Source organism: Alternaria arborescens (genome assembly GCF_004154835.1).
Source record: "Alternaria arborescens strain FERA 675 chromosome Unknown contig_12, whole genome shotgun sequence".
In the NCBI taxonomy this organism is placed as follows: Eukaryota; Fungi; Ascomycota; class Dothideomycetes; order Pleosporales; family Pleosporaceae; genus Alternaria; species Alternaria arborescens.
In genome coordinates this window covers 373,022-395,293 of record NW_021167867.1, presented here as the reverse complement: position 1 = coordinate 395,293, position 22,272 = coordinate 373,022, and the positions used below count along the sequence as shown (strand labels likewise).

Here is a 22,272-nt window from a genome sequence, read left to right as displayed (position 1 = left end):
TCAACCCCACTAGGAAGCTTCAAGCTCCAGGTCTTAGTGTGATGTCATTGGCCGACTGTTCGGACTTCCCAAACCGGCAGTAGTAGGCAAAACTAGACACTAGTTTCTCGTGTTTCTGTAGGCAATGGGTCAACGATAGAGAGCGCGATTTTTCCAGATCAATCAGTATTGTATTGCAGGTTACTAAATGCAAGTCAGACTGTAAGACAGCCTCAAAACTAAAGCTCCTGAAGGAGGGTATCATGCTGCGACGACGTGTCGTGTCGTATCGTTGAAATGTATCATACCATATGCGTAAAACAAAAGCGCATCCTCGTCCCATCCATGAACGCTGGTCCGAGCCGCGTTGGGTGACGATCGTAATGTGAAAACAAAAAGTGCAAGACCAACCATTCGCCAAAAACAAACCCCAAAACTCCGTACGCTCAAAGCCGCGCACTCGAAAGATGCAGTCACGCTGACAGATCAGTGTTGAGAATCAATCTTCCCAGATAGTCTCCAGATCCAGGTCGCCGCGTCGTTCTGCTCCGCAGACACTCCACCTCTTCCTCGAGTCTCGCTTGCCGAAACCTAGACTGCGCCCACGGCCTTCTGGCACATCTAAGCTGGATCTTCTGGTCTCTCCACCATCCTCACGATCAGCGGCAGCCTTCAGGCGCCGTATGCGGTCGGCCTCTATAGCTTCTTCTTCTGCGTCTGGACTGTCTTCGATAGTCTCGAGGGAAGAAATGGAAGGACTGCGGGAGCGCATCGAAGTTGGTGTAGAGGGTACAGACGATGAAGCATGTGACATGGGGTAGTTCTCGTTGAACCTGGATGGTGCGAGGAGCGGCGAGGAGGCAGTTGATGTTGGAGTGCTGACCGACGGGGTACTGGTAGGCGGTGCACCGAAGGACACCGAGACTTGATAGAGCGGTGAAGCTGGTCGACGCCGCCTTGAGAGCGAGCCTGTGCTGCTGTACAGACTCGACACGGTGGTGCCAACGCGTGGCGTGAGTTCCAGCTCGGCATCTTCTGAGATATCGCACACACTCGGAGCGCCCTCGAAGGAGCCGATAGAGGCCGGACGGATACCCGAGCCGTACCGCTCTGGGGCCCCTACTGTATGCGGCCGTGGCTCCAGTGCTCGCGGGCTGCGGGTCCGCTTGGGCGAGCGTAGAGGAGAAGCCGGGAGGGCAAGGTCCATCGGGGTAGGCGAGAGCCTGAGGTTGCCAGACGGTTGCATGACAGTAGGCAACGAATGGGCCCGTGTCATGGGCGGCGCGCTCGGCAACGCTGACCCGCTCTGGGAGCGAAGATGAGAACGAGAGTAGGGCGAGCGATTCCGTGGCCGAGTGGTGAGGGAGGTGAGAGTGTCGGGCTGGGGGTCCGTCTGCGAGCGTGGTGTAGAGGGCCTGCGCGAAGTCATGCTGTCGTCGGAGGTGTTGCTAAGCTGGCGGGCGAGGGTGCTGCTTTCTCCCATGGTGTCGGCAGAGGGCTGGCTTGAGCTCGAGCTTGAGCTTGAGCGTGGTGTGTCTTGTATAGGCGCTTTGGTAGGAGTCGGTGTCTTGTTCGGGCCTTGAGGCGGTGTCGGGCTCACAGTGGACATGGACTTTAGGCGTTGGACAAGATCGTCGTGATGCAGATCTTCATTCACATCAGGCGGCGAGGAAGGATTTGCGGCAGTCATGGCGGCGGTCTGCGAGTATACATAGTCTGCGCTCAAGACTATGGACTGGAGAGGCCGAGGTGGAGCTAAGGAGCGCAGGGGGATAGCGCGGTGCTCGTGTTGTTCTGGGCGCTGAACGCACGATGGACCTTGCAGCGTTTCAGCCGCCGGAAACTCACCTTTTGCGCGCCGTGACTGGCCAGCGGTGGTCAAACTGCTCAGCGACAGGTATGAGCGACAGACTGCGTGCGAGATGCGGCGTGTTGGAGCTGCGAGAGTCGGAGCGGTGCATGAGAAAGCTCACGATGCTGCTGTTCTGCGACTCGAGAGGGAGGGGCCGCGACGTTGGTACCTGCCGCCGAGATTGCCGCTATCGAACATCTGGGGCAGTCGCGACCGCTCGCGATAACAAGGCCACAGCGAAGCCGCCACTCATGCAAACACTACGCACCATGTCAAACAATACTTTGTTTGCTACATAGCCGGGCATTTGACATGTCCCTACACATTAAACTGTCATCACCATCCCCGGCACATTCGGTCGCCTCCCAGTCTCCAGCCGCCATGATCCCTGATCAACACCGGACAAGACTCTAACGAGACCCTGAAATTGGGTGCAGCTGACTAGCGCCCCGTTCCACCGCCGAATGTCGACAGGCACAGGCCAATCACGCCTCTGCTCTCGCAGATTAGGACGCTATCGTGTGCCGAATTGGGTGCGAGCTGCTAGATGTGGATGCCTCAGGCTTCATTTCGCGACGGCGTGGCTATTTATGCCTCTTCCCCACATAATTTCTCGCCCTTGTCGGTGTATTGCTTGCATTAACTTTACCACCATCATCTATGCCGCTCAAGGGTCGCTCACAATCGATAGTCAAAGTCTGACTGCGGTACTGACTAGATGCCTCTTAGTCAATTTCGGTTACGCACTCGTGAGAACCAAGGTTGGAACGACTAGGGCAAGGCAGGCTATGTATATCTCATCATTGCGATCAGCGGAGCACTGTGTACTCACTTCTCCATGGCCGTAACGTCGTCGGAACCTGTTTCTTAGGTAGCCCCGTCACAGACCTCGTTGCAACAACATCTTCTCATGGCAGATCTTAGCCATCCGCACCCCTCTATTTGGTAACGACTCAAATTTCACTACAAGCTTCGCAAGGCATCCCATATATAGCCAACTCAATCAGCTCATCTGGATCATGCTAAAAACGACAAAGGACAACAAAGCTGGTAATTACCAGAAACGAGACAGCGGAACCATCATTGGTTAATTGCTTTATCAAGAGACGGGAGTGTTTTTGTTCCATAGTTGCTAGTCGCTATCCGAAGCCAAACTCCACTTGAATACTTGGAAACAGATGTGTGTGTGGGCGTCATACCTTGTGAACATTGTGGAATCGACCAACTTCTTCAAAAGTTCCCCAAGGCCACAAAAGTTTCCACTCGTTCGATTACGCAACGCCCCAACACCTGGGTTGCCACATGGGCATCGTAGCATGGACGGGCAAGGTCCTAGGAGATACGCGCTCCTGGACACAGGAGCTCATCGAAGGGTAGTGAGCCAATCGACATCTTTGCAGTCTGCGGTGATGACCAGTACTAACATTACTCTACTTCACAAACGACTACTATCTGGTATAGAAATAGGATAACCACCCATAATGATACATACGACCATAGGACACTGAAAATTAGGCTTCCCGTCCGCTCAGCCATATACAAGCAGTGTACCGGCGGATTAGTAGTTAGGTGGGTGACCACTAGCGAATCCCCGCTGTTGTATGTTTTTGTACTTTTTGTTGCATCTTGCGAGCTCGGTGCTAGGCAGGAGCGGTAGAAGGGCAAGAATGTATGGTGGTGGTTTTTCTTTGTTGCGAGGGACGAGATGACGTTTCCGCAAATCAGGTGCTCGCCCTAGCTACCTTGTCCTAGCAATTATTCTACCAGCTATTTTACACAAAACTAAAAACGGACCTCTGTCTCTATTACTAATAAGCTGCAATAGTAAGCCCTTACCTACTCGCTTCCTTATACAGCGCAACCTCCGTGCCCTCGTCTCCTCTATCGCTTGCTTTACTTTTATTTCCATCTGAACCTTTACAAATGCCTGGCCTTAATCAGATCTGCAGCCTTCTCACCAATCGCGTACGCAGTTGTCTGTGTATGAGTTCCGGGTATCAAAGGGATGATGCTAGTATCAGCGATGCTGAGACCCCGCGTTCCATACACTCTCAGCTGACCGTCTACCACACCCCCTAGCTCGCGAGGCATCATAGCAGCAGTGCCAACACTATGTCCATTTGACGCCATGAGCTTATTCTGATTAAGTAGCCAATCCTCCCAGCCCGCGTCATCTGTAACCGCACCAGGAATCGGATCTTGCTCGACGATGTCAAGGTCTTTGAAAGCCTTCGATTCAAGAAAGTGCTTTCGAATGTATGTTTGCATGCGAACGTGCATCTTCTTATCGATAGGGTTGGACCAGAGGCGGTAGTCGAAGATTGGATCGCCGAGTGGATCGACGGGGTTGATCTTGACGTAGCCGCGAGAGAAAGGCTTGAGCAAAATGCACATGCCCCAGCCCTTACCAGAAATAGGATGTTCAAGCCAAGCATTGGTCTTGGACTTGAAGGACGCAAGTAGAATCTCCTTTTGTTTCTGGTAGCCCAAAACCAGTTCCTTTGGGGTGTCGTTGGGGAGGAAGTCCTCAGGCTTCTGGTTGGCAATCTCCTCGATCATCGCGTCGAATGCTTCGCCAACAAAGGTTGCAGGAGGTAGAAAAGCGCCACTGCTTGTGACCCAAGCTGTATACGGACCTCCGTTGGTTTGCTTGAAAAGGCTATATACTTCCTCCTTGTACGTGGCATTTGACCCAATCGTGGTTGGCTTTGGGAACGAAGTGTCGCCAGTTTGGTTGTACAAGCTGAGGGCAAAAGAGTGATCCTGTAGATTCCATCCTACACCGGGAACATCGATCAGAGTTCTGACCTTGGCAGTATCCAGAACATCTTTCGGGCCAATACCAGAGTACTGGAGAAGCAGTGGAGTGCGGGTAGCAGATGCGGAAAGAATGATTTCACGTTTTGCTTTGACTGTGAAAACCGTCGAGCTGTACCGATCTCTAACCTCGACGCTGACCGCATGCTTCCTTTCGTCCTTCTCGGAGCCGGAGAAGTTCACCTTTGTAACACGATGCAGAGTCAACAAATGGTAATTCTTTCGCGGTTGAACTTTTATGTAGTGACTCAGACCAGCGAAGCTTCGATTGTATTGCCTCGCGGGGTCCATGGACGTTGGAATCCAGAACAACCCATATGCGTGCCCATCCGCGTGTTCTGTCTGAACTGGAACATTCTCCTTCTCGATCCAGGCTTTCCAATGAACTTTCTGGGTGGCATATCGAAAATCAGGGTAAGCACTAACCACGGAACCATTCTCAGCATACGCGGCAGGATTGTACGTGATGCCCCATTCCTTCATGGCTGGTGTTGGTGGTGTAAGAGCAGAACCTTTCTTGAAGTAGGGATAGAGACCCTCCCAGTCCCAGCCACCGTTACCAGGAAATTTGGCCCAATTATTGTAGTCTTCCGCGCTACCACGGTCAAAAAACTGTCCATTGACCGCGGAACCACCGCCTACAACAGCTCCATTGGCGACCGGGAACGTGCGGTTGTTCACGTTGGTTTGTGGCACCGATGTCAGATTGTACAGGAATTCTGGTGCCGGAGTGTTATATAATGGCATGAAAGAATCGTCTTGGGCAAGGCGACCGTATTCGACCAAGAGTACAGTTTCTGACTTGTTGAGCGGCGATCAGAAACGACAAGAGATCGCTTACGCTTGCCGTCCTCGGAGAGACGATCAGCTACCGTGGTGCCAGCTGTTCCGGCGCCAACTACAATGTAGTCGTATTCTTTGGCCACATCAGTAGCTCCTTGCTTCACCTCAGCATTGCTCCACGATGGTAGCGCTTGAACAACGGCTACGAAGCTAAGAGCGATCAAAAGAGTGTGTGCCATGTTAGATGTCGAGGAGCTGCACATTGATAACAGAAGAAGCAACATGTAGACGAAGTAGTTATCTCTAAAAAAAAAAAAAAAAAGATTACTAGTTGCCAGCCGCATATGGCGGTTCCGATGTTGTTATCTAGGTACTACAGGAATTAATCTCGAAGGCTTGGCAGACAACCTTGGAAGGAAGTCTTCGTGCATCCTTCGGAAATGTACCCCGCGGAGCGACACCGCGACTGCGATTGATGCAGAGCGGGCGGATCGCTTCTACTTTCATGCTCCTGGCACGACATTCTTCGGGCGTTCCCAGGACTCACAATCGTTGTCTCTACAGAGTTGCGAAAGACGTGACATAGAAGGCACAAACATATATTTGGTTCCTCGCAGACTGTGTAAAATGGCATGGTTTTGGTATCTCCGTATGCTGCCTTCCAGACGCCGCGTGAGAATATAGCTGTATTGTTACAAGTCTGGATAACCACGCTACTAGCCATGTAAGCTTCTCCACTTCATGAACGCCATTGTGCCCCGTAACAATAACACCACTTATGCCGTCGTATCATAAGCCAATATCTCAAACCTACCCCATATTATCTTCGCGCTCATTCAGCACTCTTCACCTTCGCAGCCTGCATCTTACCCAGGATGGTCTTGCTCTTCGCTTTGCCCTCGACCTGCTCTGCTCTGCTGAGACCAGCATAGAACGACCGCACCTTGTCGTGTGCAATGACCTTCCTAGGATCGAACCGCAGGATCTGCAAACCAGCCATGCTCGTCGCACGGGATAGCGCAACGTACGCTTGACCCTTTTCGAAGACCTTGCCAAGATCGACGCGCACACGCTCAAGCGTCTGACCTTGTGCTTTGTGGATGGAAAGCGCCCATGCGAGGATAAGCGGGATCTGAGAACGCGATGCTTGCACTTCGCCGTTTGGTAGCTCGATTTTCCAGTCTTCGCGCTTGCATAACAGGTCGCGCGTGGTACCATCTGCGATGGCGAAACGGACAACGGGATAAACCTGGCTGCTGTTTACGCCGAGCGAACTCTTCATCATCTCTGTCTTCATGGCAGCTTCTGAGGGACCACCTTCCAGGAAAGCCTCTTCGTCCTCCTTGTAGATACTGAACATTTGCTCAGTCATGAAGCCTGTAATCTTCCCTAGCGAGCCGTTCACTAAAGTGTCGTCCATATTCTTTACCAACATGACCTGGGCACCTTTTTTGAGATGTATTTGCGCCGGTACCATACAGCTCTGTAATAACCTATCACGCTGCTCTTTGTTTGTGATCGTACCACCATCGCGAGCTTCGAACAAAAAGGTATTACCATGGAGTTGCTGCATACGAGTTGTGTTTGCCTTGTCAACTTCTGAACGTGTAGGGAAGAGTTCTGTGGCTTCGACACTCTCGTCTCCCTTTGGCAGTGGACGCTCTAACTGCTTGAACCGATTAATCGAGTCTTGTGTCAGTCTGCCCTCTCGCATTTCGTTCAGCATATTCGCGAAGACGGGATCTTTCTGACGGAAGACGTGGTGCAGCCCAATCGTGTGCTCGATGCTTGTAGTCCAGGTACCTGCATCGAAAGCGAATTTGGCCTGCCGTCCATTCTCTGGGACAGGAGGTAACTGGAAGAAGTCGCCAGTAATGACAAGCTGAATACCACCAAATGGCCTGCCATTGTTGCGAATCGTGCGAGCGATTGCCTCCAACTTGTCGAACAGATCGCCGTCCACCATGGAGACCTCGTCCATAATCAGTACTTTCGTACGCAACCACCGCTGCTTTGCTTTGGCGTTTCGTCTAATCTTTTTGACCAAGTCTTCTACGGGCTCTTTGCCAAGTCCGATCCCCGCAAAACTATGTAGGGTAACACCGCCAATGTTGCACGCTGCCAGACCTGTGGATGCTGTTACTGCTACTCGATCTGGCTCACGGGCGTATTTCCGCCGTAGCGCTGCGATGATCTCACGAAGCAAGACTGATTTACCAGTACCTGTCATTGTTAGCAGGACCTCAAGCTAATACCCCAGTCCACATACCAGCAGATCCAGTGAAGAAGACGCTCTTCTTGTATTCCGCTACTAGGTTCAACACGTTCTGTTGCTCTTCACTGAGGAATATTTTGTGAATAGTGTTCTTCTTTTTTTTCTTGATCGCCTCTTTCATATCCTCGTCGGTGCCCTGGTGCGCTTTTGCTTGAGCCTTCTTAGCCTCCCTGAGAGTTGTTCGCTGCTGCTTCAGGGCGCTCGCGGTCGTGTTGAAAAACGATTGTGACTTGGAGTCCTTCGCTGGTGTCGAGAAAGGCCTATCGACGGCCTTTGAGACTCTTTTCCTAGGGTGTGTGGTCTCTTCTTGCTCTTCCTCTTCCTGTATAGGTTCCTGCTTCTGACTCTGTGCCCATGGTAAGGTTCTTCGCTTGGACTTTGGTGGATCAGGCCTCTGTGGTGTTTTGTAGTGTGACAAAGGCGATGAAGACCACGGTATTGGCTGGCTACTACCCAACTCTGGTTTCACGTCGGCAGTCTGCGCTCTCGAATTGTATCCCGAGTCGGCCGAGTCATCAGAAGTAACGCGAGGTAACGTAGGGTATGTGACAGTGCCTTTTGTCGCTGGATCTTCAACGTCAAGATCTATGTCACTGTCGAAGTCGTCTTCATCGAACAGGGCTTGCGGTAAAATGCCCGGATTGTTGCGTGATGTCATATGATATGCGGCCGGCAGCTCGTTCTCTTTTTCCGATCCGACAATGGTCATCGTGGGGTATTCGAACTCATCCTCGTGCGAGCTCAGAGACTTGGCCAATCCGCTCGACGTCCTCTTGGTTCCTTGTGCAGTTGTCCCAACGGGTGTTTTCGTCCCACTTCCTACAGGACGCGTCGATGATGTCTGCGATCCAGTGCGATCAAGGACGCTTCCGAGCGAAGCCTGTTTGTAGGCAGTGTTTGTGGGCGAAGCAGACGCGATGGCATTGTGGTTCTGCACCGCCGACTTGAACATGGTAGTTGTTGTGTGGGGGCGAGAGGAGAGGTAGCCGAAGTCGTGGCGAGGCGAGGTTGTAGGCGAAGTGTTCGGCGGCTGCAGAGGTGATGTCGAGAAACGCGTACGAGGAAGGTGCGTAAGGGACCGTGTTGGAGGCGAATGCGTCCGAGCGGGATGGATGCAAAAGAGCGACGACCTTTTGGGATTGTACGGTTTAAGCGACGCACCTCTCTTCCCGAGGGTGACAAGCATACAGCAAACAAGGAGAGCGCCGACAAAAAGAAAGGATTAGCGAGATGATGTCGAGTGTCTGCATACCATGCGGCGCGGTGGGGTGTGAATGTTAGCATCAATTAGTGTTCGGACCCACAAAACGCGACACGACGTCTCAATCAGGAAGCGCTAGTGCAGTCCATCACGTGCGGGTATCCCAACGGTGTTTCTGCGGTGTATCTACAAAGCTTGATAGGACATGCAGGACCCAAGCATCTTGACGCAGGTACACGCTCTGATGGACTAAGCCACACTCAGGTACCTGTCAGTGCAACTCTATGACGTACGTAGTACGTAGTGCAGGTCTTACAAATCACGAGAGAATCATGTAACACGCTCCCAAGGTTACTGCTTCAAAGTCTCATATCAATATATTACGCCTCCAGACTACCAAGTAATTCATCATGAGTACTATGCTAGTCAACATACTATTCCAACCCATCAGCGACGACCAGCATACGCCGCGAGAAATAAGCTTTTGGTATCAACCAGAACCCGCTTTGGTATCAATAAGAATTCGCTTTGGTATCAAGAAGAGAATTCGCAAGAAGAGTCAACGTCATAATAGATAGTGAAGGGGTAATCAGAGCCGAAGCCTGTAGCAACAGAAAACTAACACGAGATAGGAGATTCATTTTGAACCAAACGACCGTAAACCATATCCCACAAGAAATGTGCCAACCATGCCATAAGACAACAACGCTCGCACCATTTTGGACAACGGAATTAAATAACGACTCCCTAAGAACATAAGACCAAGTAGCTGATGAGATATGACCAGAAATCGGAGCTATCCAAAATAGCGCCCCCGTAAACAACAGGCGTGTTGGAACAATAGAGGGCACAGGGCTGAACGGAACAAATCTTAACAAATAGGGTGCTTAGCCCTGGTATCCTCCAAAGCCATTCTGGTTGAATGCTGCCTGAGGAGACTGGCCCCACTGTGGCTGTTGGGGAGCGCCGCGGCCATAGCCACCAGCGCTGCCTGGCTGCTGCATCTGTTGCTGGTAGGGCATGCCAGGGTTGCCAAAGGCTTGCTGCTGCTGCGCGAAGGGTTGTCCGCCGGGGCTGGGTCCTGCCCGCGCATTAGATTGCTTGTTTCGATACTGCAGCTTCCTCCGGTGCCGCTCACCTGAGGGTGACATGGGACCACCTTGTGGCCCACCACCATACTGAGGAAAGTACGCGCTCGGCGTCTGAGGATAAGCTGAGTTGGGACCGCCTGCAGGCGAGTAGCCCTCAAACTGGCCAGTCGGAGGACGATCTTTGCCCCACTAGATTGGAAATGTGAGCTAAGAAATAAAACAAAAGAGAACGGTTCAACCTACGCTGCACTTCAGAGGACGGCCATTGACGTTGTAGCCGTTCAGCTGGCAGATGGCCATGGCAGCATTCTCATGAGTGTCCATTTTGATAAAGGCAAATCCACGGTCAGACTGGAAACGCGTCTCGGTGACATACCCGAAGTTCTGGAAAAGCGGCACTAGGTCAGATTGAGAGGTGTAAGGAGTGAGGTTTCCAACGTAGCATGTGGTCTGCCACTGGGGCGTCTGAGCAACAACCATATCGTAGCTCTGCACGCCATGGGTGGGGAAATGGTGATGTCCGAACGGGGTGGTCGGCGTCATGCCCATGGAAGCCATGGCCTGCTGCTGAGAAATGGAAGGTTGCCCTTTCTGGTTGGCCCAGTTGCAGCGGATAGCGCGAGAGCCAAGCCACTCTCCGTCCATGGAGCTAAGGGCGCGATCAGCATCGGCGCGATCCCTAAAGGCAACGAATCCGTAACCACGCGACCTGCCTGTCTTCATGTCCCACATGACGCGGGCCTCGGAGACGGGACCAAAGGTAGAGAAAGCCTGGAGGAGAACCTCGTCATTGACCTCGTTGGACAGATCACCGACAAAGATGTGGAAATGGTTAGAAGTGTCTTCTTTGGCTGTGTTGTTAGATTGGTAGGCCCAGTTCACACGAATTTCCTGTGCGAGTCAGAAAAGTAAGTGGTTGTGCCAACGGCCAAGCTTACGTTGTTGTGGATGCGCCGGCCGTTGAGAGTGGCCATACCACGCTCAGCCGCGCCGGGGTCATCATACTCGACGAATCCGTAGTTGAAGCCCTTGGAGTTGAACTGTTAGCGGTCAGCGGCACTTGAATGCTGCAACATATGCAAGATAGGCCCGGCCAGCTGTCAAGTCATGCAGCGGGTGCGGAGTGTTATCTTACAGAAGGAGAACTTGCAGTTTTGTCTGGAATAATCTTGACGCTCTGCACATGGCCAGTCGTCTCGAAAATCTGACGCAACACGTCCTCGGTGACCCGCGGATCCAGTCCACCAACGTATAGCGCCCGCTTGTTGGGCTCGGGGGCGGCGCGACGGGGGACGTAGCCAGGCTGGCCGCTGGTTGGGGACATGGGGTTGCCCGACATGGGCGAGCTGATGGCGGTCGGGATGGGGTTGTTATTCTGGGGGATGATGACGGGTGCAAGCGGCGGCGGCGGCATGTGCTGCTGCGGTTGGCCCTGGTTCTCGTAGCCGGGAGCGCCAGCGGAAGGGGGAGGAGGGAGCTGTGCCCCGGGGTTCTGTTGGTCGGCCATGGCTGTCGTCGCGAAGAGGCGCACAAGACAATTGTCGCAAGAGGCGCAAGTGACGGCTGCGGGTATCGAACAAGTGGGCGGTGATGCGACGGTCGAGGTGAAGGCGACAAGGCCACGGGGAGGGTCGACGCTGGCGGGCGGGGTGAAAGCTGCTGGGTAGGCGGCAAGGAAAGTCGAAATAGAAAGCGCGACTAATGCTACCAATAGAGAGCGGACTGCACTAGGAAAGGCAAGGGAAAACAAGAGGAAGAGAGATAGGAGAGACGAACGCTGCGCCGAGCTGTGACGGCAAAGCTATAATCTCCACTGTGGGGTGAAGAAGGAGAGGTGTGAGAGGTGAGCGGGCGAGGGTCGAAGAATTAGCGCGGCAGGCCACAAGGCACCCGAAAGAGCGGGAGCTATGAACGTAGTACCGTACCGCTAGCCTGAGAAGCTAGCGGACCCTCCTGCACCTGCAGTCCCGCTGCCAGCTCCGGCCATCACATTGACGCGCCTCGTACCTTGTCGCGCTCCGCACCTCATCACAGCATATCCCATCATGGCCAGCGTCATGGCTGCCAATCAGCATATGGAGACACTCCAGACCATGCTCAACCTCGTCTACCTCAATTCTGGTCGCTTTCTGAAAGAACAACAGGCCGGCGGCGGCACTGGTCGCATGAAGCAACAACTGCAGCACCTCGTGCCATCCGCTACTGAGCGCTTCCACGATGCGCTCGACGAGCTCGAGAACGAGGTCCGTCTAGCGCAAACCGTCCTGCGCAGGGACATGGCGCTGCTCAAGCAAGATCGCAAGAAGAAGGAGGAGGAGGCCGCAGCGAAACAGCACGAGGTGGAGAAGGCGCGACTTGCCGCAGAGTCAAAGAGTGCGCCGGTCCCAGTTGAGGAAGCGCCTGTGAAGGTTGAGAAAGCCGCGACGCCAGCACCGCCCGAGCCACCAGCAGAGCCAGCACAGGACGCGCCTGAGCTAGCGAGCGCAAAGGAGCCTGGGCCTGAGGCGGACGAGGCTCCTAAGAAGGAAGAAGACACAAAGGCGCCACCACCCCCGCCCATTGAGACCGACATGGAGCCGCAAAGAGATCCGCTCTTCGACGGCACGCCCACCACCGGCAATGCTCAGGAATCCGAGTTTGACTTCGATGCCATGTTCGGCGACGCCATGGACACGACTGGCGACAACACCCACAACGATATGATGGACACTTCGGGCGACATGGACTTTACCCTCGACGACGGGAACGACGGGCCTTCGCTACTACGCGGTCTCGAGGACTTCGCCAAGGATAATGATGACGACAACCCGAACCAGACTTCGAATATGGACATTGATTTCACCATGCCAGACCTGCCAGGCTTAGACATGAACACCGAGGCGAATACGAACACAAACGACGACGCGACTGCTGCGAAGCCTGCAGAACCAGAGCCAGCACCAAAGGTGGAGGAGTCCAAGCCTGCCGCAGAGCCACCTACTGAAGAGAAGAAGGAAGAATCGATTACGACTACAAATGACGAGATGATGGGCACCATGGCTACAGACGACCTCGAAGATCTTTTCAATATGGACGAGTACGAGAACCCTGAGCAGTCGCAATTCGATGATGCGTTCTTCAATTTTGAGTAGCTTGTCTTTTATGCGTATGGCGTTATTTACGGCTTTGTAGCGCTGGACAGCGCCTTTGGGTAACATAAGGATATGGGTGGCGTACTACGTTGAGACGGCGTACTGTAATCATTTTGATACCCCAGCATATCCAGGAAGTGTTTGTAAAAGACTACAACTAGACATAATACTAACCTGATATAACGACCAATATGGCACTCTGCCTATTCCAAATGGCACTGCCCGAGTTTGGTCAGATATTACTTCGTGCAAGTGAAGTGTTAACTTGTTTTCCACATTCACAAAACAACCCCTATTCAAAGTATAACTGGTTTGTGGACTCAGTCGCCGTGGATTCGAAGGATAGTTTGAAAGCTCAAGACATTCACTTGGCCATGATGGTTTATCGTCTTGTCCGAGATTCAAATCTACGAAGCCCCCGCACCCAGCTTGATTTCTCCCTCAAACCCATTCACATGCATAAAGTTTGCCCGTAGTGGAGTCACACTGGTAAAGCCCTGCGCGACCGCCCATCCATCATTGCCGGGCTCACTGGCCTCAACACTCTCATACACATCTTTGAAAGTCGGTGCCCATTTGAAGTGCTTGTGTGTATACCGCATATGGGCCTGACCTGAAGGCGTTTCTCGCCCACTGTCTGTGCCCGACACTCCACCTTGTATTTCAGAGTTCGCCTTCAGCTCCTTCTTCCCAAACTTCTCCTCTTGTTTGCGTATCTGACCCTCAATGTCTGACGGTGTGTCGTCAGCTTCGGACGGTACTTCGACGACTTGGAAACAGCTTCCGCTCTTCCACGAGTTCTGCAGCATGTTCGTCCATAGGATCTTGCGCTCTCCAACGTTTTCAACCAGCGGTACGTTGACGGTGTAAAGGTGGGTATTTGCATCCCAGTGATCCCACAGATGTTTTATGAGTTTAGCGCTGAGCTCGCTGGCATCGCTGATGATCTTGGCGTCGTGGTTGCGGTCGAAGAATGCGTACGAGAGGGCGATGGACTTCATGCCGCATACTGCTGCCTCCATTGCGCCACCAATTGTGCCCGACGATAAGGAAAAGATGGCAGTGCTGTTGCGACCGTAGTTAGGGCCACTGACTACGAGGTCAATCGGGCCGCGGTCTGAAAAGTAGTGGTAGAGACCGATCTGTACGCAGGAAGCAGGCGTCGAGTCGACGAGCACCCATTCTTCTTCGTTCGATGAGGATGGCAGAGGGGAGTTGTGCGTTGTGCCATGGTTCGTGAGACGCCCTTCAGCGTTTGTTTGGAGGGGCGCGGGGCGGTAGTATGTCGGTTGTATCTGGGGCAGTGAGAATAATGATCGATAGTAGAGGTGGCCTCGTATCACATACGGATTTGCCCACAAGGTGTGCTTTGCCTATCCATGACCTCTGTGTATGCGGGAGAACGACTGACACGGTATGCCCATGCTTCTGTAGTGTTGACACCAGCGAATGTACGTAGGGCGAGGACTGATCTGATGGTGGACCATCATCGTTGGTGACCTATGGCTATCAGCGTCTGCCATTGGCTCATTCAGATATGGTATTCTCACAAGAATATGCATGATGACTTATGAGGGACGATGATGCAGAGTTTGGTAACAACGTGTTGTAGATTGGAGATCGAGAGATGCAGAGGGGCAGACAGTGATGCGCGCTACCAATAAGTCCGAATCCCGCAGCAGACAGTCACCGCCTCATTCTTTGCATCAACACCTCTGCGCTCTTAGATTTGTTTTCGCATGGCCGTTCCTCCAACGGCCTCCAACGTCGTTGACGAACGCTGCAGGTTGATGGCAATGTCCGTGTCCCATCGACAACGGTACCTGCGCCATGGGTAGATCCGCTGGCGCTCCCTGCATCGTGCCGACGATCAGGGCTCGACCAGCGGAACCTGAGATACCCAAGTCGTACATGTCAGGAACACAGGAAATTCTGAAATGTGCTGCTGGTACAGTTTGAAGTATTTGCCATGTCGGACTTCTTCTCGCATCTCCATTGCAGGTCTCAACACCCTCACTCGGGGGACAACCGTGGCCCCTCCTCCTTCCGACGTCCGTACAACAGCCGGCACTTCGTCAACGACATTTGAAACGGGACTGCAGAGTCTACCGGGAGGTTTAGCTGTGTGTAGCTAAAACGACCAGAGCTTCGGGCGCGAAGGTGTAGAGCCGCAGGTCCCTGAAGCAGCTATTTTCGGTGTTCGTTTCTTCGGATCCCCGCCCGCGGCCGCCTACCGTGAAGACCATCGTTTGAGACCGAATAGCGAAGACGGTTATAAAGAGGTGGTATAACATGAGAAACATAATCAATATACCCAATTCATTCTCACGTTAGCATTTCAACAGCTTTAAGTTTCATACCTTGAAGTCTCCAATCTCGTTACACACTCATCTACACCCACCTAAATACCTACAGACTATCAAAATGGTCATCAACGTGCCCACTGCCTCTCTTGAGGGACAAGTCGCTCTCATCACTGGTGCCGGTCGCGGTATTGGAAGGGGCTGCGCCATCGAGCTCGGCAAGCGCGGTGCTTCCGTCATCGTCAACTACGTCTCATCCGAAGGCCCAGCAAACGAGGTCTGCGAAATCATCAAGGGCTTCAACAACGGAGCCAAAGCCATAGCCATCAAGGCCGATGTCAGCAAAGTCAGCGAGATCAACAGATTGTTCGAGGAGGCGAAGAAGGCGTTCGGCAAGATCAACATCGTCATGAGCAACTCAGGAACTGAGAGTTGGGACGTAACGGAGGAGATCAGTGAGGAGAAGTACGATCACGTATTCAACCTGAACACACGAGCACAGTTCTTCGTCGGCCAAACCGCGTACAAGCACATTGAGGACAACGGCCGCATTATTCTGATGAGCTCCATCGCAGCTGGTCTCCTCGGTGTAAAGGACCACGCCCTTTACAATGCCTCTAAGATGGCTGTTATCGGTTTCATCAAGGCGTTTGCGACCGACTTCGGAAAGCGCGGTATCACCGTCAACGGTGTCGCACCTGGTGGAATCAAGTCAGACATGTTCACACAGAATGCATGGCATTACATCCCTGGCGGTTCGCCTGACTGGCCAGCGGAGAAGATCGAGACCCTTATGGCAAACCACTGCCCACTCGGACGGTGTGCGGTACCTGAGGATGTTGCCAGGGTCGTTGCGTTCCTCGCTTCAGAGGACGGCGGTTGGGTTAACGGCCAGGTCCTGACCATCTCTGGTGGCTCGTCGCAGTAAGCTGTTGAAAGCAGTGATGATTGGACGATGGTAGCATATGTTTTCTTGCAGCGTATCTTATAGAGACACGAGTTCAGAGCCAACGCTCGAACAAAACGAATAAATCATACTGAACTGCATTCCCGTGTGTCCCTTCTTGCGTACATGTATTACTTCGTAGGTGTCGATGTGTAGTTGTCGATGGCGAATGAGCGTATGTGCGCGATCGATGGTAAGAGCACAATTTGCCAGAACTCTGACGTCATCAAACGCGACTGCGCAACGCTATCACGTGGTTCAACCTTCACATACCAACGACTTATACGATATTTATCAGTAAGACCTCTTATCACCATCTGACTGCAAATTGTGCGTCTGTCCGGGATGGTTCTTGCTTGAAACATATTTGAAGCCGACCATAATGACCTCCACCCCGCCTTGTTTTCGTTTCCCGTCGTACCTTGGTTTCATTACCTCAACCTAGTTGGAGCCATCATATTGTATGCCCGACTTCCAGAGAAACTCACGGTTCACAACAATTTGTCAATCGTGTCAAAACTGTACTTTGTAGCCATGTCAAGGTGTCTATAGTTACGTCAGCTAAACAACCTTCCATACATCAGTGCCGACGTATGAGTGTTACATCACGGCGAAACTACGAACATAAAGCAATTGTACGAGCTTCTCGAAACGCTACCCCAATGTCCAATATCTCAACCTCGTGAGCAAGCTGTCAAGACGCGGAGGTCTACTGTGATATTCTCTGAACCTTACGTGAGATTGACGTGACTGTAAAGGGGTCGTCTATTACTAGATGAATGTTGCTCCGCAAAGACGTCCTACACTGAATTTTAGTAGGTTTCACCCCAAGCTGTTCTTCACATCCTCAACGCTTTATCAAGACTCTGCGGCTACCCATTTCACAAAAATACCGATACTTACCTACCACAAACTCTGTAACCCAAGTACAGTCTATCGGAAGATCGAACGGCTTCGTTTACAACCTCACATTCTCGGCCCCCACACGGCGTAATGTACAACTTCTACAACGCCACATATACTCTCTGCAGACATACACTAATCGAACAAACACAACAGTTCGGGAGACATGTTCAGTCTGCAATGGTGGGTAGAGCCAGAAGATTGTATGACAAGGAGAGCGGAATGAAGGAAGAACAGGTATAGTCTAAGCTGTTTATTGGGTATATAAAGACGTGAATCGCGCTTATTTGCGAACAGCCTGCTGAGCATAAGCTCGGAGCAGATGTGTAAGAACTAGTATACAAAATTGATCATCCCTCGTTTGTTCATGCCATGAATACGCAGATCGCTAAACGCCTTGGTAATCAGAGTGATGGGTATGTAGAATCGTAACGCCGTGATAAGTCCTAAGCCTCAAACCGTAGGCTCGTCGGGTGTCTTGCCCGCGCCTTCACTCTCAGCCTCTGGACTCTCAGGCTCCAGCTTAATATCCTTTTCTGAGTATTTACTCGTGGCTTTGGTCGGGTCTGCCTCTTTGTTGGCAGCACCAACAACTTCCTCAATCATGGCGGCAAAGTCAACAGTCATACCGCCGACGTTCATCTTGAGCAACGTAGCGGCATCTGGTCCGTCATCTCCATCTACACTACCACGCCTGGAGCCATTCTTCATGTCCAACATCATGGTTTCGTTGTCGAAGATGTTATCTCCACTCCATAATCCCACAGTAGACGTGTTTGGATCTTCGTAGAGGTCAAAACCAAGCCCCAGCGAGCCGTTCTTCGATGGCGAGCTGCTCGCAGGCATGTCACTGGAAAGAAAGTCGTCAGGTAAAAACTCGCTAAATTGAGCATCAGTGCGACCGGGCGTGGTGAATGTAGGGAAGGCTGAAAAATCAATAGCCTGGGAAGGTGACGAGATTGGGTGGTCAGACAACAGCGCGTTGAGTTGACGGGTGAACGGCGTGTCGGGTGCAGCTGTTGCCGCACGTGTGGTACGAGGAGTCAGGATATTACGGGATGGCGTCGAAGGCGCATCTCCGTTCCCTACACCTCGCCTCGGTGTCAGGGCAATGCGTTTGCGCGTGCTTGGAGTAGGGGTCTTCAAGGGGTCTTGGGCTATTTGGTCCTTCTTAGGTGTGCTCTTCGGCGTAGTCTTTGGCGGGGCAGAATCCTCGAAAAGATGGGCCAGTTCATCTGCCTCTGCAGTAGGAGGCGGGCAGTTCTCCTTGTCAGGGTTTTCTTGATCAACGGTAGCCACTTGCACCACAGGTTGCTCGAACCAATACGTTTGCTTTGTCACACATGGAATGCAGCCGTCGTGACCTATACCAGCGTTCTCGCAACGGCCACATGGTCGCTCACGGTCACAGCCTCTCTTGAGCTCCTTGCATCGTTGACAACGGGGCTTCTTAGGTGCGTCATCGTCAGGGAGGTACATTGGAGTGGCGATTGGCTCAGTGACAGGGGCAGGTGGTGGTTCAGCCAGAGTCTTGCGCCGACCTTGCTTCCTAGGTGAAGGAAAAAGCAGTCGCCTTGTAGGCTTCGGCGTAAGATCTTGGTCGATTTCGATGGGAGATGCCTTGCTTCCTCTTACTCCGACAGGGCTGGACTCAAGGGCTCGTTCCAGAGCAGCCTGTGCAGCTTCAGAATCAAGTCCACGCGCGCTAGGCGCAACAACTGGTGGTGCCATCGTCCCGTCATGAGTCCTATCGATAGATGAAGCACTCTGCTCTTGTTCAGCAGGCATGGCAGGTTCAGACTCAGGCAAGACAGCGTCAGACATGAGATCGTCACCACCGCTCATAGACTTAGAGCGTGCTACCTTCTGCTGCTTCTTTCGGTTTGCGAGGCGCGCAGCTCTATCCCACACCTTCTGCGGTCTCATCGAAAACTTCTTGATAAGCCAGAGTCCACATGGGTTGCACAAATTGAGCTCCTCGAACGCATCAGAGGACTTTGCAGCTACTATGTCCTTGTCTTCGCGCGTCAGGTTGTTCTTGAAGATGCGGTATTTTAGTTCGCCATCCTCAGATGTCGGTTCGATTACTTCATATGCGATAATGTCGGTGCCAGCTGAGTCAGTGGATAGCTCGATGTCTTTGGGCGAGCCTTTCTCCACACGTGTATAAGCTTTCCTCCATGTGACTGTGTCGATCTCTCCGCAGTTTACACAATGGGTTGGCATTTCGCCTTTCCGGATAGCCGCATCGAGTTTGTTCTTGATAATTCTTTTCCTCTTCGCACCTGATCCACTTCGGGGATACCCGTATTCTGACGGTGTAGGTGCATCAGACATAGGCTCAGCTCCAGACCATGTATGAGACCTGGGAAGTCCTCTTGGCTTGGACGACTTTGTTTGCTTCGGGGGAGGATTCGGGGTAGCGGAGCGACTGTAGACTGGTGCTTCGCTTTCCGCTGTGGGTGAAACCTGCGACACCATACCATCAGGCGAGCCAGCTGTCGACACTGTAGTTCGTGACTTTTGGAATGCGTCGGTAGTCTGATTGTCGAGATTGTTACTCTGTTGTGCCATCGAAAGCCTTGCGGTCAGATCGTTATCGTCATTCGTGTCTTGACCCTGGAAATATACCGAGCTGAAGATATCCTGGTCCATGGTATCAAAATCGAAGGCATGAGCAGTCCCCATGTCCATCTCGATGCTCTCAGTGACTGGCTGTGTAATAGACTTGCGGCGTTGCTCTTGTAATGTTCCATCATGCCAAAGCTTGTCAAGCTCCATACTATTACCATCCCGGCTTGTTGGCATATCGCTAACGAAACCGGAGTCATTCGAGGGCAGTGTTGGGAGATTCGGGCTTGAACCATCGGGTGACGCGGTTCGATTCGGTCCAATAGGAGGCGACGAAGGCATTGGGGTATCTCCAGGGCTTCCATCTCTCTCGTCCGCCGACTCCAGTGCATTATCCGAGAAGGTACTAGACTCGTAAGGAGACATATACGGTCGTCCTCCATCCATAGATGCATGTCTTAAAGTGCTTGGGGCTGGAGGGCGGCGTGATCCTCGTTGACCGAACTTCTCGCCAGGGCGAGGGGTTGGCGCACGGGGCACCATGTCTGAAGCAGCTCCTGAGGTGCTAAGAGCAGGTTTGAGGAGACGTACAGATGCTGCTGTGCTGGCCGTCACTCGCAGTGAATCGTTATGGGCGTTCAGCGGCGTGTTTCGAGGCCTCGTGGTTTGCGTGATTCGAGCCCTCTTCTTTGGGGGTCCATCCTCCTGCTGCTCGATTACATAAGGATCGCTGAAGTGCAGTTGCTGAGGCGGCGGGGCGGCTTCACTCCGCACGGAGGCCCGTGACGTTGGTCGTGACGGAGGGTTGTACTGATAGTGGTGGAATGAGAGAGTACTCATAGCAGGGCTGGATGCCCTAGTCGGCTGAGACATGAAAGACATGTTGGACTGATCGTAAAAGGAGTCATTCCGGGATGGCTCCTGGGACGGGCTATGGCGTGTGAGCATCTGGTGGAATGGCTCAACACCACCAATGGAAGGTCGTGGCGAAGGCTGTGCAGGGTATGGGCTTGGTTGGGCCAAATGGCCTAATGTTGGATTCTCTCTTAGAAAGTCGGACCAGGCGTTGTAGTCGAAACCTTCAGGCATCAGCTGACTGAGACTGTGATACCGCTCCATGTTCTCCACGTATTCCTTTTGCATGCATGTCGGAACAGGCACCAGCTTCAGTTTGACCTCTAGAGTCTCTTTGACCCCATTCGAAAAGATGCCAAGAATATTTTTGCACACGCGACCTGTGACCATGGTTTGGGAATCTTTGGCAGGGGCATTAGGAGTGGACGATGCTGAGGCAAGAATCCATGACAGCATGCCTTGGCCTACCAGCGGCGTTTCGTACTCGGAAAAATCGTAAGCGTATACGGTGAAATCATGACCTAGTTTGGCCACGAGCTCAGGACTGCAGTAGTGAGTACTGTTTCTTGCAACCAATAAGCAAGGGAGTCGACCCACCTTGCAGCTACAATAGCCTGAATGCAGGTCTTGAGTTCGATGACTCCCACTTCGGTAGTTTCGTCCAGCGATACGACAGGCACATTCAGCACGCTTGGCAGACGGGCCAGACAATTCGACTTGTTCTGATCGTCGAACGTGTAGAGTACCTTGACTGTAGTGCAGCTGTGTTAGAAGGAAACGTGATGAATGAGCAGATATGCTTGCCTCGCATTTGCCTGCGCGGAATTTCGTCCATGGTGCTATCCTCGGTGACGGACGGTGTGTGGGCGTGCTGTGAAGCACCGAGATCCGGCGTAGTACCAGATGGTGTCGACATGGCTACCTATTGAGTTGACAAAGGATAGGCTGGCCGTGTTGGAGAGGGGATGGGAAGGTTGTCGTGGATAGAAGGGTGGTGGTCAGTGTTATATCGCGATCGGTGGCTGGCGTGCGATCATCGCGAACGCGTTGCAGGTGAACTAAGAAGCGAGACTAAAAGCGACTGGAAGACGAATTGGCGGGGTAAATGGGTCGTTAAGTACTTTCGCATGCAGATACTTTCGAAACAGGCAGCAGCACGCGTAGAAGAAGGGAAGAAAAGGAACGTGGATGGCGTCGTTAATGATGTCGTGAGGTGAAAGTGAAGATGGACGCACGAGCTCGGAGGTTTGACGCTACCCGCGCCGCGCTAACGCGGGGAGGACAAAGACGCGTGACGCACCTTCCATGCCAAAGTTCCAGCCCCACAGACGACGCGTTGATTGGCTCGGCAACGGAAAAAGTGCAGCTCCAGCTCCCAGTTCTGCCAAGCTCGCTCACTTCATCGCCCTGCTTCATACCATCGCCGACCGATCCACCTCATCAAAGCGCGTTGCCGTGGTGTCCTCCTTTCTCACACTAGGTCAGTCAACCCGCCCTTGGTCTGTGCATATCTTTTGCCGGACCTCATCCTTACGCGCTATTCCTCCGCGCAGTATATCAAAATT

General features: G+C 52.7%; 8 protein-coding genes across 8 annotated transcripts; 2 read left to right on the top strand and 6 right to left on the bottom strand.

Annotated features, from left to right (window-relative positions):
- Window positions 1-478: 478 nt before the first annotated feature.
- AA0111_g5922 (hypothetical protein) lies at window positions 479-1,669 on the bottom strand (the record flags this gene model as incomplete). Its single annotated transcript, XM_028652088.1, has 1 exon — window positions 479-1,669. The coding sequence occupies one exon, from the start codon at window positions 1,667-1,669 to the stop codon at window positions 479-481; it is 1,191 nt and encodes a 396-aa protein (XP_028506459.1).
- A 2,079-nt stretch (window positions 1,670-3,748) lies between these two features.
- AA0111_g5921 (hypothetical protein) lies at window positions 3,749-5,670 on the bottom strand (the record flags this gene model as incomplete). Its single annotated transcript, XM_028652087.1, has 2 exons — window positions 3,749-5,445; window positions 5,490-5,670. 2 exons carry the CDS (start codon window positions 5,668-5,670, stop codon window positions 3,749-3,751), a joined length of 1,878 nt encoding a protein of 625 aa, XP_028506296.1.
- Window positions 5,671-6,263: 593 nt separating this feature from the next.
- AA0111_g5920 (ATP-dependent DNA helicase) lies at window positions 6,264-8,658 on the bottom strand (the record flags this gene model as incomplete). The annotated part of the gene is made up of 2 exons (XM_028652086.1): window positions 6,264-7,654; window positions 7,701-8,658. The coding sequence occupies 2 exons, from the start codon at window positions 8,656-8,658 to the stop codon at window positions 6,264-6,266; spliced, it is 2,349 nt and encodes a 782-aa protein (XP_028506308.1).
- Window positions 8,659-9,794: 1,136 nt separating this feature from the next.
- AA0111_g5919 (hypothetical protein) lies at window positions 9,795-11,505 on the bottom strand (the record flags this gene model as incomplete). The annotated part of the gene is made up of 5 exons (XM_028652084.1): window positions 9,795-9,988; window positions 10,046-10,187; window positions 10,242-10,889; window positions 10,937-11,038; window positions 11,134-11,505. The coding sequence occupies 5 exons, from the start codon at window positions 11,503-11,505 to the stop codon at window positions 9,795-9,797; spliced, it is 1,458 nt and encodes a 485-aa protein (XP_028506486.1).
- Window positions 11,506-12,043: 538 nt separating this feature from the next.
- On the top strand, window positions 12,044-13,129 carry AA0111_g5918 (hypothetical protein; the record flags this gene model as incomplete). The annotated part of the gene is made up of 1 exon (XM_028652083.1): window positions 12,044-13,129. The coding sequence occupies one exon, from the start codon at window positions 12,044-12,046 to the stop codon at window positions 13,127-13,129; it is 1,086 nt and encodes a 361-aa protein (XP_028506487.1).
- A 407-nt stretch (window positions 13,130-13,536) lies between these two features.
- On the bottom strand, window positions 13,537-14,691 carry AA0111_g5917 (hypothetical protein; the record flags this gene model as incomplete). Its single annotated transcript, XM_028652082.1, has 3 exons — window positions 13,537-14,424; window positions 14,477-14,629; window positions 14,680-14,691. The coding sequence occupies 3 exons, from the start codon at window positions 14,689-14,691 to the stop codon at window positions 13,537-13,539; spliced, it is 1,053 nt and encodes a 350-aa protein (XP_028506492.1).
- An 862-nt stretch (window positions 14,692-15,553) lies between these two features.
- AA0111_g5916 (hypothetical protein) lies at window positions 15,554-16,360 on the top strand (the record flags this gene model as incomplete). Its single annotated transcript, XM_028652081.1, has 1 exon — window positions 15,554-16,360. One exon carries the CDS (start codon window positions 15,554-15,556, stop codon window positions 16,358-16,360), a length of 807 nt encoding a protein of 268 aa, XP_028506493.1.
- A 1,374-nt stretch (window positions 16,361-17,734) lies between these two features.
- On the bottom strand, window positions 17,735-21,623 carry AA0111_g5915 (hypothetical protein; the record flags this gene model as incomplete). Its single annotated transcript, XM_028652080.1, has 3 exons — window positions 17,735-21,251; window positions 21,305-21,458; window positions 21,608-21,623. The coding sequence occupies 3 exons, from the start codon at window positions 21,621-21,623 to the stop codon at window positions 17,735-17,737; spliced, it is 3,687 nt and encodes a 1,228-aa protein (XP_028506494.1).
- Between the last annotated feature and the right edge of the window lie 649 nt (window positions 21,624-22,272).